The following is a 16,279-nucleotide window of genomic DNA, read 5'->3' as shown; positions in this document are numbered from 1 at the left end:
TAAGGGCGCCCGAGCTTGGTCAAGGCGTAGCAGTTGAATACACAGGCGCCTCGAGCTTGGTTGGGTGTGTCGGCGAACATAAGGGTTCCCTGAGCTTGGTCGGGGCGCGTCGGCGAATATAGGGAGCACCTCGAACTCGGTTGGGGCGCGTCGACGAATAGTCCCGGGGTCGAAGGAGCTCTTTGGCTTCGCAACTGACTCGGCGGGGCATTCCAAGCTCGGGCTCGGAACGTCATTGCAGGTATTAGAAGTTATGGCGGTCGTAGTAGCGGAGAGGTCCAGCCGAGGTCAACCGAGCCTTCGGCGAAGTCTGAGATTGGGCCGGTTTTAAGCATGGTTATAGTCCTGCCCGATCGATGTTGTGGTGATCCCGTGTCCTGAGCATGACGATCCATTTTGCCCCCATCACTATAGATTAGTCCAAAATTATAAGATCATTAAGTCTAAGCAACTTAAACAATTTTTCATAAGACCGAACTAAACACATTACACACATAATATGCAATATTTGAACTAGATGATTTTGTGATCATTAAAACATTATAACACACATACATATTCTTATTTTTCTCAGCATGGCCATTTCCAAAAAATAGAATTATACACCTATATAGATAACATGGTCTGCTTGAAACATTTGCTACTAAAATAAATTTAAAGACGAAAAAGATAATGCTGCCATTAATCTAGGATTCGCTTTTATCATCTAGATGCCTTTTTTAGTAACAAATTATCTACATGCCTTAGTTTTCTCACTATTTTTGTCGCTAGAAAACCATGTGAAGCTTCTTGTTTCTATGCAATTCATGGAAACATTATCCAGTTACAAAAGGCATTAGTCTCGTAGGGTTGTTATGACCAACCGTCAAACAAAATTACTATTCACGGCTAAACCTTAGAAGATGCAATGACCCTCCTCTAGCTACTGTTTTTTATTGCAAAGGCATCATCTAAACAAAAACCAGGTTACAAAACAAAGGCAAAGTCTAAGACGTCACTCACCTACAAAACTTAGACGCACGAGGTTTTAATGTCGGTCCACTCGGTTCCAAGAATGGCAACATCACCACAAGAAGCAAGCCGTACGTCTCTTCCATTCTTACACTAATTTCTCCCCCCTCTTTATCTTTACACAATTGAATGAGCACTGTTTTTTTTCTTTTCTATTTTATTTTTTTTTTATGAAGAGGGAGGCAAAGCCCCAGTCTTTATTAGAATACAGAAATTTATATAAGCTATTTATAAAGAATTTGCAAAAAAAAAAATACAAAAGAGCAATAAATTTTTCTTACAAAATAGTTGTCTGTAAGTAGACTCGTTAAATTATTTGGCAAGTTGAACAATCCCATAAGTGAATAAAACGATCTCCGTATTTTCAATATGTAACTATATAAGCTCTGTAATCTGATGTGAGCCAGTCTTTTCTAAAAAGATAGATCAACTTCTCTCAACTTACGGCACCAATATTGTAAGGTTATTACAAAGTTTGAGATAAAAATCAAGCAGCTTCATATGTACTTCTAATACGATAGATAAAATTTAATTTATTTAAAAAAATTTGAGCATTTCGCCTTTCCTATATTTTCTAACAGAAAAAAGCAATCAATTTCTCATTGGTTATTGAAATTTTGGGCACTGTTTTTATAGCTAATTACTATTTAGCAATAAGAGCTTTAGTCAAGATCCCACCATTCCAGCCGCCACGTGTTAGTATGCCACGCGTTATCGTTCCATTCTCTCGTCTCCCTCCCCAACAGCTCTCTCTCTCTATAAACGGCTCTCACTCAGCCAAGCTGCAACCGCAACCTCTCCTTCCAACCTCCCTTTCTTTTCCCCCTCCTCTCCCTTTCTTCCTCGCCTCCGGTAGCAATCTTCTTTCCATGGGAACGGAGGAGGCCCCTACCAAGGTAAACTTATCGGCGGAGACGACGTTTGTTGCCTCTTTTAGATCCCATCTGAAAGAGACCTTCTTCCCCGACGACCCCTTCCGCCAGTTCAAAGGCCTCCCGGCATGCGGCATAGCATGGACCGCCCTCAAATATTTTGTTCCAATGCTTGGTTGGGCTCCCAGTTACACCTTCGCCAAGTTCCGGTACGACCTTCTCGCCGGTATCACCATCGCCAGCCTTGCGATCCCGCAAGGCATTAGCTATGCTCGCCTCGCCGATCTTCCTCCCATTATTGGCCTATGTAAGTTCTTCTTTCTCCCCTTTTTTTTTCTTTTGTTTATATTAAAAAAAAAGAAAAAAAATCCGATCCTACCTCATAGGTGCATGGAATGAGATATTAATCGCATTTATTTTATCTTTGTTTTCTACCTGCTTTTTTTTTTATCATTGTAGATTCTAGTTTCGTGCCACCTTTGATCTATGCGATCTTGGGTAGTTCAAACAACCTCGCAGTCGGAACCGTTGCAGCAGCCTCATTGCTTCTTGCTTCAATCATTTCGGGTGAAGTCTCACCCTCTGACAATCCACAGTTATACGCTCAGTTATGCTTCACCGCGGCCTTCTTCACTGGAATTCTTCAAACAGCCTTGGGGTTCCTCAGGTGAGAATTTTGCTGGATCGAACACATATTTTCTATGATTGTTCTATTCAACAATCTCGATCGAATATGAGTTCATGTCATTGCAGGCTTGGGATATTGGTGGATTTCTTATCCCGGTCGACCATCACCGGATTCATGGGCGGGACGGCGATCATCATAATTCTGCAACAGCTCAAAGGCATGCTCGGATTAAAGAATTTCACAGCCAAGACTGATCTCATCTCCGTGATGCATTCGGTCTTCACGTACAGACATGAGGTTGATCTCATGACAAACTCTGCCTTTCCTTTCCCCCTTAGGAGCAATCATATATAGTTCTACCTCTTTTCTTTCTTTCTTTTCTTTCTTCCTTTTTATTTTTTTGGTGAGAAAAAGGCGGCAAGCCGCACTGTTTCAACCTCTCCTTCACCTTCTTGCTTTCTAAATAATAAGAGGTTTGAGTTAAAAGTTATCCAAAACGAAGAGCTTTTCCTTCTTTTGGGTTAGAAAAGAGTTTTTTTTCTTTTTTTCCGCTTCTTTTTTAAACATCTGGATAAGATAAATCTTTCGTTTTGGATAAATAATTAGTACAGCGGAGCAAGGGAGACTGGGGCCCGCTTTTGCCGTTGGTAGGAATGACCGAGTCCAAAGGTTTCTCGCTGGCCAATCCATCAGTCACTCCATAGAGAATCGATCGATCTGAACCGTCCGATATATACAATCTTTTCTACCACGACATCAAACCATATAGAATCGAACGGCCACAAATGATCCATATCCGTATCAGCAATCGAATTTCAATGGCGAGGATTAGTTGATTAAAGCCAAATGTAACCGATCGTAATCTTCGTAGCGTCAAACTATAATGATCCAATGCCGTCAGCATCCAATCAAATGGGAAGTTCAGATATGATCCAAGAGAAAGCCGGTGGTTCCGAATCAGCTCTCTATCCAATGGCTCAGATTCGTTGATTCGAGCGCGTAGCAAGTGGCATGTAACCTGTTTGCTCGCACCAATAGAATCTGTATTTGTTTTTCGAGTTTCTTATTTTTGGATTTAGTTCTCACATTGCTATCAACAAAAGTTTGTAAACAACTCATTGTTTTGCCCTGAGCCCATCATCCGGGTCTGCAACACGGCCTCATACTCTTTAAGGCCTTGTCGCGTGCCGAATCCGGATGATGGATTCGGAGCGTGATGGAGATTGGACCAACTTTATTATTTAGTATGAATTGAAATTATTATTATTCAATGGCATTAAGATTGTAATTTTTTTTTTTTAGTTTTGCATATTTTTTAGGGCACTGTTCGAGCGTGCATGCGATGAGCAAACTTTTTTAGAGATTGGACCAACTTTTTTAGAGCATTTCCCATCATTGCGCCAAAGAATGGATGCCTGGTGGGAAGAGCATTTAATTTAATCCGTGCTTCTTTAATATCTTATACAATCTTCTTTGTTTATGTTTCAGTGGAAATGGCAGAGTGCAGTCCTTGGTATATGCTTTCTTTGCTTTCTACTTCTCAGCCGGCATCTGGTAAGTGGGGAATTTAGCATGGCCTATTCTCTCAGCTCCTTTTCCTTTTCACCTTCCCCATATCCTTCCATCAAAAATTTTAATTAAGCAGCAATTACATATAATTACTTTTACTATAAATAAATTCAGAAAACAAAAGTTCCAAGGCTATTCTGGGTCTCAGCAATGGCTCCTTTGCTGGTGGTGGTTCTGGGAGGTATTTTTGCTTTTGTTGTCCATGGGGACGATCATGGAATCCCTACAGTTAAGTGCTCATGTCTAATTACTTCCGGTATTCATAACTGAAGTTGTATACTGTTTATCCTTCTCAAATATATGTGCAAGTAACGCTATAATCAGAGATATATCAAATAGGATGGAACAGAGAAATAAAATCACTTTTTTCTCTCTCTCTTTTCTTATTTTTTTCTTCTTCTGCAAATATTTTAACATAAGTGTTCATGTCTAATTACTTCCAGTATTCATAATTGAAGTTGTATACTGCTTATCCTTCTCAAATATATCTGCAAGTAACACTATAATCAGTTGCTAGATTCCCATCTAACAAGGATACAGTTTATTAGACCAATACTTACACATACAATGCATGAAATACATGTGCAAGCCCAACAAGAGAGGCCATGAATCAGAGGTCATCATCAGTTTAGAGATATTAAGATACTCAAGATTTTTTTTGAAGAATACTCAAGGTACTTTCTGTTATCAAATTTCATATGGTGTACAAACTTATATATATATATATATATATAAGGACCCAAGGGACCTACCTTCTCTCTCCTCTGTGATGCAGTCGGGATGGGGTTGCTGTAATTTTTTTTTTTTGTAGATGATGATGATGGTGGCTGAATCTTTCTTCTACTTTTTTTGGTGATGGCGGCTAGGGTTCTTTGTGGATGGTATGGAGGAGAAAGAAGGTGGGTTGCTGGTTGAATCAGACTGGGCTCGAGGATGAGTAATTGGTTGACTGAAATTGGACACCAATTTGAGGTGGCGGCTGAAATTGGTCGGACCAAATGTTAGTTAGGCTGCAATGTGGTTAGTTAGAGTTTTATTTGGAGAAGGACTCTAGGGAGGACGTGATGGGGTTTGAGTGTGAAGGGTTTGGGACATGAAACTTGGATTAATCTGAATCCTAATGAGATTAGGAGCAGCGGATGGTAGGGAATGAGGTGGCATGACGGGATTTTAGCGGATGAAATATTGGCGCAAGGGAATATTGGTGTGAGCTTTGTGGATAAGGATGAGAAGTTAAAAAGGGGTTAACGTGGCTAATCCTAAGGAGGCGTGAATATGGATGAGCGTGAAATATGGAAGGATAAATATGGAGTCGTTTGAGAGAATCTCTCCCTCAAACAATCCAACGGATGGGAGAAGGGAAGATGGCGTCTCACCTCTCTTCTTTCATCCCTCCTGGCGTCACACCAAAGGAAGAAAAGGATTCTCTCCTTTCCATGGAAGAAAACTCAAGCTTGGAAAACAAATTCTAATTTTGATTTCATTCTTCATAACTTTCCTTATAGAGAGAGAGGTTGGCAAATATAAGAAGTTACAACCAGGATTTTTATTTGGACTCCTAACCACATAAGGACTCTTTTTAAAATTTAAATCCTCTAAACAACTTACCAACTAAAGCTTATCCAATCCTTAGAACCTTCTCCTGGCGTGTGAAATAGGCTTCTAGATGCTCTTCACGTACGCCCAAGGCTCCTTTTGTTTGAATGGGTCAACCATCCAAACTCCTACCACAATTAGACTTCCACTTGGTGCATTGAGATAGAGTCCAAGGGAGTTAGGACTCTTCATGCATGCCGCTATGGTCAAGAATCCTAATCAAAGAGGACTCTTCTCATCTTGACACATGGGCTAATCACACAACTCCTAAAGCTAATCATGACCCTCCAGCACCTTAGACTCAACTAAATTAGGTGTTGGAATAATTAAACCTAATATGGACTAAACCACTTATTACATGGGCTCAATCTCATATATATAGACTCAATCCTTTTACGCATGGACTCAATTACATAACTCCTAAATTAAATCAAGACCTTTCAACGCTTTGGACTCAATTAAATTAGGCGTTGAGATAACTAACCTAATGTGACTTGATGCTGAAAATTTTGAACCCACTGTGATTTGTTGTTGAAACTTTTTGGACCCAATGTGATTTGGTGCTCATCCAAGGAAGGGACTCAATCACCACGCGCACCTCCGGCTTGGGCTTATGCTCCTGCATCACTCTGCCTCCGCTCGGCCATCTTCTTCTCCTACTGTAAAAAATGTGACCTTTGATGGAGGTTATTCTCGAAAAGTAGGAATGGCTTCGTAACCTACACTGGTTACCACTCTAAACCATTGCCATCATAAGTAGTCGAGGAATCTTTTACATGGTAACACTTATTTTAATGTTCCTTTTCTCAGGAACGAAATTGTAATGGCTTTATGTATGACCAGATTAAAATGCATCCTGTCAATAATGTTTTCACCTTATTTTTTTCTTTTTTCATGTCTCTTTGTACTAAATGTGCATCAACTTTATGTTTTTGGCAGGTTGGCACTCTGAGAAAAGGACTCAATCCGATATCCATAACGGAATTAAAATTCCAGTCTCAATATCTACCTACGGCTATGAAAGCAGGATTGCTTTCGGGTTTCCTGGCACTAGCGGTAAAGAGCAAGATTCTCTGTCTCTCTCTCTCTTATAATGTTATTTAAACAACTTATATTTTTGTAATGCATTTGTAGTTAGCATTTTAGCCTTTTATTTCAGGAAGGAATAGCTGTTGGAAGGAGCCTAGCATTGCTGAAAAATGAACAAATAGATGGGAACAAGGAAATGATAGCTTTTGGGATGATGAACATAGCTGGCTCTTTCTTTTCATGCTATCTCACAACTGGTAAGATTTATCGCTTAAAGTTCATATTTATCACCGACAAAAGCTGATCCCAAGTAATTGGGAAAATGCTAGATGATTATGATTATGATTTATCACTGATAAAAGAATTACTTCATTCTCTTTGCACCGTTTCTTTTTATTATTATCTTTTTTCCGTTTCTTTTATTTTTATTATACTACTCTTAAACTTAGCTGTATATTGAATATAGGTCAAAGATGTATGCCCATTATAGTTTGTGCTGTGTTGTACACATAGTTGAGTACATCTTTGAAGACACAAAAAAATTTATTTTTCCTTTCAGAGTTGCCTAGAAAATTCATATATTTAGGAATACTGGAAATGAAAGTAATGTCGAACTCTCCAAAACCCTAGCACCTGTAAACATGTCCTTACATTCATCACCCTCTTAAGCTACAAAACTTGGGAATTAGTTGGTTTCACTGCCACTGCTTGCTATGGTCTTTGTTGTGGTACCTAGCCACAAGAATTTAATGAAAACAGAATTAATTGAATGTACTTGTTGAAGCTTATTCAGTTATGCTTTTGCTACTACATCGATATTAGATATTTTTCCCCCTTGCAGCATTCTTATAGAATGGCGAATGTGTCACACCAGGGCCCTTTTCTAAGTCGGCAGTTAATTTTCATGCGGGATGCAAGACACCGATGTCTAATGTGGTGATGGCAGTTTGCATGATGTTGGTGTTGCTATTCTTGGCTCCTCTCTTCGAACACACTCCTTTAGTGGCTCTATCAGCGATCATTGTAGTTGCCATGATTGGGCTTATTGAGTACAAGGAGATCCACCACCTCTTCAAGGTGGACAAGTTCGACTTCTGTATCTGCATGGCTGCTTTCCTTGGGGTTGTATTATTCAACATGGTTGCTGGTCTTGCATCATCTGTAAGGATCTTTGGCTACTGAGCTATTTATTTCACTTTCCACCACTTGTCTATTGGTTACAGGAATTCTATAAATGAAGAAATAATTTAGAAAGGCATAAAGAAGTGTTACACTGCAATATCCATAATAATACCAAACTTTTCCTGCAGCTACATCAATATTAGCATTTTGGTTGTATTTTCATTGTACATAATTCACTTGCACCCTAGATCTTAGTTATAGGGTTGCTGTCCTCAAGATCAAATTTGCTTCAATAATATAACATTACCTCGGATCCATATCTTTTTTCACCAAATTATATATAGGATCCATATCTTTCAATCTTGACAGATAAATGAATAGGAATACCTGGTATGAGAGAAGTGAAAGATCGTTGATATAATGGTTTCGAATATAGTTGTTGTACAACTTCATTATCTCTTTTCATATAAATGTTCAACTCCATTGCATTCCTTGATCAAAACATTGCCATGGCCTTTAACTTATTGGCGATGCACTTTGAAGACCAAATAGTGCAGTTCTGCTGATGAAAAAGTTATGATGTTTATTACCTAGGCAAGTAATTACTCATCATTAGTACCAGTTCTAGTCATCTTATATTGTCTTTTTCACAGGTAGGTTTGTCAGTAATAAGAGCATTGTTATATGTGGCTAGGCCCGGTGCTTGCAAGCTTGGAAACATAAGAGGAACTGCAATGTATCGTGACATCGAGCAATATCCAGATTCATCCAGCTTCCCTGATATACTAATCCTACAACTGGGTTCCCCTATCTACTTTGCAAACTCTGGCTATCTAAGGGAAAGGTAACAAAAAGCATTCTTTTACCAGTTCATTTGTTCCCCTTTCCACTCTTACTAGTGCTCTGGAACTGTCAAATTCCTTTCATGAGTTAACATCATGCTTTGCTACCACCAGGATCTCAAGATGGGTAGAAGATGAAGAGAATATCATCAAAAAGGATGGGGAAGATCTTCTGTGTGTGTTCTTGATATCGGTGGTAAGCTTTGTATGCTTTTGAGGGTAGACCTGCAGCGCCTTGAAAATGATTCAATCACCACTAATACTTGGACTGCTTGACTAGAACAAGCTTTAGCACCATTACCATGTGAATTAGGGTATAAGCATCAGGGATGATCGTAACTACGCAATTTGGCATGCCAAAGATATGGCATTTGGATTTACTTTGCTGAACTTGAACAAAAGAATCTAACAGAAGCACTGCACCAAAATTTTCCACACTGTTTTCTGTTTAGATTAAGCCTTATTTCAATATATTCTTCTATCTATTGGCTAATTGGACTTAATTCGCTCATGCCAGCTTGACCACATCTCATCGATTCAAATAGCAGCATGACCACTTATTTATTACACTCTCCATCATATATTGAACATGTAAAATGACATAAAATAACTTGCGTCGCCTAACTATGATAACAGCTAATGTGCAGCATTTACTAAGTAATTTTGCATGGATTATAATATATATTTGATGCAAGGCAGTGATGCTCTCTCTTTGCAGTAAGCTGAGTCCTAAGAACAACTTATAATGACTGTTACAGCAATGTAATACATTTATAGTGGCTCTTATGATGATCGCATATAATGGCATATGTACATGTACATTCATGTCATTTTAGTCAGGTGGATCAAATTCCCATCTACCCCTTTTTCCTCTGCTGCACCAACCAATTCCATATAAACATTTCACTACCTTATTATCATAATAAGCATTTATTTTCCTTCCTTGATTCCCCTTCCTCCTCTTTACTTGAATATCCATTAATTTGATTTCTTTATCTTATTTTCTGAATACCGTTGTTGCGAGTGATTGCCGACAAGTCTCTGCCTCTACCTCTTCCACTGCATGTCTGTGATACAACATATGCATATCAATTCATTTAAGCTTTTTTAGCTTATTTTTGCTTGTCCATTCTCCAACAGATATTTAAGGCTTAGGCTCAGATTGCAATCATAACCTTGCCTTCATACTTAGCTTATGAGCTTGCTTTTCTGTAATTGGAGCTTGCTTGACTTGTGACATTTCAGAAAAGCAATAACCAGTGGCTGAGTAGCCAAAGCACCATTGGTTCACACTTCACAGTGATGATCTTGCATTCAAATTCTATTACAGTGGGTCGATGGGAAAATGTATTTGATTACAATGGCCTTAGTTTCACACTTTTTGGTATTGACAGGGGTGACATCTATTGACAACACTGGCATTGGGATGCTAAAGGAAGTCTACAGAATTCTCGAGAGAAGAAAAATTAAGGTGAGCTTACACAAGTGAGACATGAAACACATCTTAAATCTTGTTGAATAAAACTATAAGCTCCTTGCAATTGCTTTGGCAGATGGCTATAACAAATCCAAGGTCAGAGGTGGCAGTGAAGCTGGTATCATCAAACTTTATCAACTTAATTGGACAGGATCAGGTGTTTCTCTCTGTCAGGGATGCAGTTACAGCCTGCCGCTATGCTCTTCAGGAATCAAGAGAAATGGGAGAGCAAGCATAGGAATAAGATTAGGTGGAGCAAGCTGCAAGTATAGGAATAATATTAGGACGCTTATATAGCAAATGCATGATCCTCGCATTACTACAGGCAGTCTGTCAATAGCAGCTGAGGTCAAATGTCACTAGATATCGTATGATGATTTGCTTAGTAAGTAGAGAGATTCTACATATGTGAAGCATTTTCAGATGACAATGACAAGATAATTTTTGAATCTATAGTTTTGTGTATAAAAATATCATTAATTTGTGAGATTTGAATGGTGGTGAACTATATCTTTTGTATCAGAAAACATTAAAAATTGTAATATTTGGAATCTAGTGCTAGATGGAATCTTGACCATCCATCTCATGCTCTCTTTTTTTTAGATTTTTTTCCATCATGGCATATGTTACATTCCCGCTCTTTTTTTCCTTCTATTCTAGTGCTAGATGGAATCTTGACCATCTATCTCATGCTCTCTTTTTTTTAGATTTTCTTCCATCATGGCATATGTTACATTCCTACTCTTTTTTCCCTTCTATTCTAGTGCTAGATGGAATCATGACTATCCATCACATGCTCTCTTTTTTTGCTGTTTTTTCCCTCTTATGACATGCATCACATTCCTGGCAAACTATTGCCTTTTAAGATAGGTGGATATAATAAGTTATGACCAATGTTGGGATGTAGAAAATTTTATCATTCATAATTTTACACTAAGACGGCAACTAGAGAAGTCCAATAAAATAATTTATGACGTGTACAAGAACCTCAAAATAATTTTATCATTGGAATGGAGATTGGAAGTAATTTGTAGGCTCCACGTGAAACATGGGACTATCTATTCTAATATAAAACATGAACTTCCGCACATGAGGTGGTTCCATAGTCACCATCTCCATATTTCATGTTTTTCAGATGCAGAGTTTTACGTTTTCTTGCCTTCTCATCGCTCTATTTGCCTTTTTTTTTTTAAATTCTTTTTTTAATACGAATTATCAAAACTCAAGAGTGTGTGTGTGTGTGTGTGTGTGTATATATATATATATATATAAAACTGACGAAGTGTTTTCTTGCCTTCTCATCGCTCTATTTGCCTTTTTTCAAAAAAAATTATTTTGTTAATACGAATTATCAAAACTCAAGAGTGTGTATATATATGTGTGTATATATATATATATATATATATATAATTATATATGTATATGTATATATATATGTATATATATATGTATATATATATATGTATATATATATATGTATATATATGTATATGTATATATATGTATATATGTATATATATGTATATGTATATATATGTATATATGTATATATATGTGTTACGGGGGAAATAAGCCGCCATGCCCCACGTGACCGGCACGCGCGCCCAGGAAGACTACGGCTGCCCTTTGATCCAGCAATCCGACCCCGAGTCGGACATCCTCGGCTCCGCAGCCCGACCCCGAGTCGGCTGCCCTTTGATCCAGCAATCCGACCCCGAGTCGGACATCCTCGGCTCCGCAGCCCGACCCGAGTCGGCTGCCCCCTTTGAATCCAGCGGCTCCTGACCACCCGACCCGAGTCGGAGATCTCTTGATAACGACAGGCTATTCCCCAGAGGCACGCCGCGGCCTCCTGCTCCACTACTCCCTGCAACGGCTGTATCCGATGCTGCTCCACGATCTCCTGGCATCAGCCGTACAAAGCGGAGCCCCACTATGCCCTGACGTGGCCGTACCCGGTGCTGCTCCACGACGCCTGTAACGGCCATGTCAGTGGCCACACCCATCGTGCCCCACGATAACGAACCCCCCTGAGAGACCCCCCAGCCAGGTATATATGCGGCTGGGGGGAGAAGGGGGGGAGGTGAGCATATCTCCCAGAGCACTCTCTTTACTTGCGATTATCACCTCTCCTCCTCCTCCAATCTCCTCTGACTTGACCGTCGGAGGGCATCACCACCCTGGTGGTGGTGCAAGGCTTGTTTGCAGGTTTCTTGGCGGAAGGTGGAGCGCAACCAACACCAACCAAGACAACTCAGACGGAACCCCCGTTCACACTGCCGCAGTGCCAATCGTTCTCGGTTTGGACACCAGCAACAGTTGGCGCTAGAGGAAGGGCCGAATCTTAGAACGATCGTAATGGCACGGCGAGGTGGTCGTGGAGCTTCCATGCTTCCGGTCGCGGAGCCTCTCGCGCCTCCGGCCGAGAGGGCTGCTGCGTCCCACGCACTCTCAGCAGCACTCCACCGCCCCTTCCTCCCATTCAGACGGTCGAAGCTGCTCAGTTCGACCAGCTAGCCCAGCAGGTTCGCACCCTCGCGGAGGCAGTGCAGAATCTGCAGGGTGTGATCTCTCGGGTGCCGCCAACGGGCTCAGGAGCCGCTGCCCCGAGCACTCGCCTCTTCCTCACAACCCGCGCTCCTTCCTCTCCCATGGAGAGGAGCGCCGGCGCGAGGAGGATTCTCGAGTGCGGTCCATTCTGCCAGGACCTTCTCATCGGAGCTGTGCGGGGTACGAGAGGCGGACCCGGGCGCGTTCTCAGACACCCCAGTCCTCGAGGGGCCCGCACTCCAGTCGGTCCCCCTCGCGCCGCTCCTTGTCCCCCACCCACCGGTCGCGCTCCCTGGACCGGCGGGTGGACGATCTCCACAGACAACTCCAGGTCCTGAAGGGCCACTCCAAAGATCCCTTCGCTGACTTGGAGATCTCCTCCCAGCCGGCGCTTGCCTCGAGGATCCTGCGGACCCCGAACCCGCCGGGGTTCAAAATGCCGGCAATCGAACCCTACGACGGGGCGGCGGACCCCGCGGACCACGTGGAGAGTTTCAGGAACTCTTATGCTCCTCCATGGAGCATCGGATCCGCTCCTCTGCAAGGCCTTCCCGGCGACCCTCCGTGGCCCGGCAAGGGCATGGTTCGCCGGCCTGGAGGCTAACTCCATCCAGTCCTTCGACCAGTTCACCCGCTTCTTCATCAGCCATTTCGCCGGTCAGTAGCAGGCGGCGACTGGTCTCCGACTCCCTCTTTGATGTCCGGCAAAACGAGGGAGAAAGCCTGCGGGATTATCTCACCCGCTTCAACAAGGCTACACTGGAGGTCCGGAACCTGAGCCAGGAAGTGGCTCTCTCAGCCCCTGAAGCGTGGCTTCCCGGAAGGGCAGACTCACCTTCTCCCTGGACAAACGCCTGCCGCGGAGCTTCCCGGAGCTGTTATCTCGGGCAAACCAGTATGCAGACGCCGAGGAGGCAGCCTCCCACCGGAACAAGGAGGCCGCCGAGGCCCCTCTAAAGCCCGGGAAGAAAAGGCGAAAAGAGGCACCCCAGAGGAGGAGCCCGACGCCTCAACGCCGGCGCAGAAGCCCGTCACCAGCAAGGAACCACGGCGCCACACGCCCTCGTTCTCCACAACCGACGCTTCAACCGGTACACCCCACTCCTGGCCCCCGGGCCCAGATCCTCATGGAGGTCAAGGGGCGGGAGGACCTCCCGGTCCCGAGGCAGATGAAGAAGATCCCTGGGAGGAGGCCTTCTCGGGCGTACTGTGAGTACCACCGAGACCACGGCCACGATACCGAAGACTGCTTCCAGCTTCGGGACGAGATCGAGGCTCTCATTCGCCGAGGGCGTCTCGGTCGATATGTAAACGACCGACGTCCCCCGGCAGACCCGCGTCCGGCCGACCCGGCCCCTCAGGAGCCTCGGGAGCAGAATCGACCCGTTGCGGGAGTGATCCACACCATCACTGGGGGCTGCTCTCGGCCCGTGAGGAACGCAGGGGGCTCGGGCGGAAGCATCAGGAGTGGCCGTCGCGAAGAGGCAGCGGGTCGGAAATGTAATCGCTTTTTTGTGATGAAGATGTAAAGGGGGTTCAGACTCCCCACGATGACGCCATGGTGATCTCTCTCACTATGGCGAACTATGATGTAAGGCGTGTTCTTGTGGATAGTGGAAGCTAGCTGATATTTTGTATTACGAGGCCTTCCAAAAGATGAGCTTGTCCCGACAATTGTTGCACAAAACATCCACCCCCCTCATAGGATTCACTGGAGACGCTATCTCGGCCGAAGGTGTCATTGAGCTGCCTGTGACTGCGGGCGTTGCACCCGCAGAAGCCACGGTGCGACTCGGGTTCTTGGTCGTCCGTGTCCCCTCGGCCTACAACGCTATCCTCGGACGACCCGGACTGAACGCCCTTCGCGCGGTGGTTTCTACCTACCATTTGCTCATGCGGTTCCCCACGGCGGCCGGAATTGGAGAGGTCCGAGGTGACCAACCAACCGCACGGCAGTGTTTCCTAGCAACTCTCAAAGGGAAGAAGCCCATGGAGGCCCTAAGCGTCGAGTCCCTTGACGCCAGAGACGAAGTGGCCTTGCGGCACGGGGAGCCGGCCGAGGGCGTAATCGAAGTTCCCCCTCGAAGAAGGCCGCCCGGACCGCACGGTCCGGGTCGGTGCCAACCTCGACTTGGAAGCTCGGCTCCGGTTAGTGGAATTCCTCCGAGCCAATGCTGATGTGTTTGCCTGGTCGGCGGCCGATGTACCTGGGATCGACCCGGAGGTCATTTCTCACGCCCTCAACGTCGACCCGACCCACCGACCAGTAAAGCAAAAGAAGAGACACTGTGCCCCGGATCGGATCCGGGTGGTCGACCAGGAGGTAGACAAACTCTTGGAGGCAGGTTTCATAAGGGAAGTGAGCTACCCCGAGTGGCTGGCAAACGTCGTACTTGTCCGGAAAGGCGAGCGGGAAGTGGAGGATGTGCGTCGACTACACCGACCTGAACAAGGCGTGCCCCAAGGATAGCTTTCCGCTTCCGCGAATAGACCAACTGGTCGACGCGACTTCCGGATATCAGCTGCTGTCTTTCATGGACGCCTTCTCCGGCTACAACCAAATAATGATGGCTCCACAGGACGAGGAGAAAACGGCCTTCATAACAGACAGGGGGCTGTACTGTTACAAGGTAATGCCCTTCGGTCTGAAGAACGCTGGCGCTACCTACCAGCGCCTCGTCAATAAAATCTTCAAGGAGCAGATCGGCTGGAACATGGAGGTGTACGTGGACGATATGCTGGTAAAGAGCCGCCATGCGGATCAGCACATTGCGGATCTGGAGGAGACCTTCGCCACCTTGCGGAAGTTTCGTATGAAGCTAAACCCAGCGAAGTGCGCCTTTGGTGCTTCGGCCGGGAGGTTCCTCGGCTTCATTGTCAACCAGCGGGGGATCGAGGCCAACCCGGACAAAATCAAGGCCATCCAAGATATGTCCCCTCCGACCAAAGTGAAGGAGGTTCAGGAGCTCGCTGGGAGGGTCGCCGCGCTCGGACGATTTGTGGCAAATCGGCCGAACGCTGCCAACCGTTCTTCAAGGTGTTGAAGCGCCCGAAAGACTTCCTCTGGACGGCTGAATGTCAAGTGGCGTTCGACCAGCTCAAGGAGTACATGGCGTCTCCTCCCCTGCTGTCCAAGCCGCAAGAGGGGGAGATGCTCTACCTTTACCTGGCGGTCTCCCCAACCGCAGTCAGCGCAGTACTGGTTCGGGAAGAGGCAAAACTTCAGAAGCCCGTGTACTACACCAGCCGAGTCCTCCGGGATGCCGAGATGCGGTACACGAAGGCTGAAAAGATCGCCTTCGCGCTGCTGACTGCGACCAGGAGGCTTCGCCCCTATTTCCAGGCTCATTCTGTCACCCTTTTGACCGATCAACCACTGCGGCAGATCCTCAGCAATCCTGAGAATGCGGGACGGCTGGTGAAGTGGGCAGTAGAACTTGGTGAGTTCGACATCCGCTACCAGCCCCGGCCCGCATCAAGGCCCAGGTGCTCGCGGACTTTCTCGCTGAGTGCACTGTGCAGGAGGCGGAACCTAGGCCGCCGGAAACACCCAGCCTCGATCTCCCGATCTGGACGCTCCACA

The 16,279-nt window shown here is 44.6% G+C and overlaps 1 protein-coding gene across 1 annotated transcript; it reads left to right on the top strand.

Annotated features, from left to right (window-relative positions):
• The first annotated feature begins 1,773 nt into the window (after positions 1-1,773).
• Positions 1,774-10,654, top strand: LOC120109319 (probable sulfate transporter 3.5). Its single transcript, XM_039123066.1, is given in 13 exon segments — positions 1,774-2,190; positions 2,343-2,550; positions 2,637-2,808; positions 4,000-4,065; positions 4,195-4,308; positions 6,616-6,732; positions 6,836-6,962; positions 7,580-7,866; positions 8,481-8,671; positions 8,784-8,845; positions 8,848-8,865; positions 10,064-10,140; positions 10,223-10,654. Coding segments are annotated over 13 exon segments (1,911 nt in total). The 5' UTR covers positions 1,774-1,880; the 3' UTR covers positions 10,385-10,654.
• Positions 10,655-16,279: the final 5,625 nt, after the last annotated feature.

Source organism: Phoenix dactylifera, unplaced genomic scaffold, assembly GCF_009389715.1.
Source record: "Phoenix dactylifera cultivar Barhee BC4 unplaced genomic scaffold, palm_55x_up_171113_PBpolish2nd_filt_p 002030F, whole genome shotgun sequence".
In the NCBI taxonomy this organism is placed as follows: domain Eukaryota; kingdom Viridiplantae; phylum Streptophyta; class Magnoliopsida; order Arecales; family Arecaceae; genus Phoenix; species Phoenix dactylifera.
The sequence above is the reverse complement of the archived record's forward strand: the minus strand, read 5'-3'. Positions and strand labels throughout refer to the sequence as shown.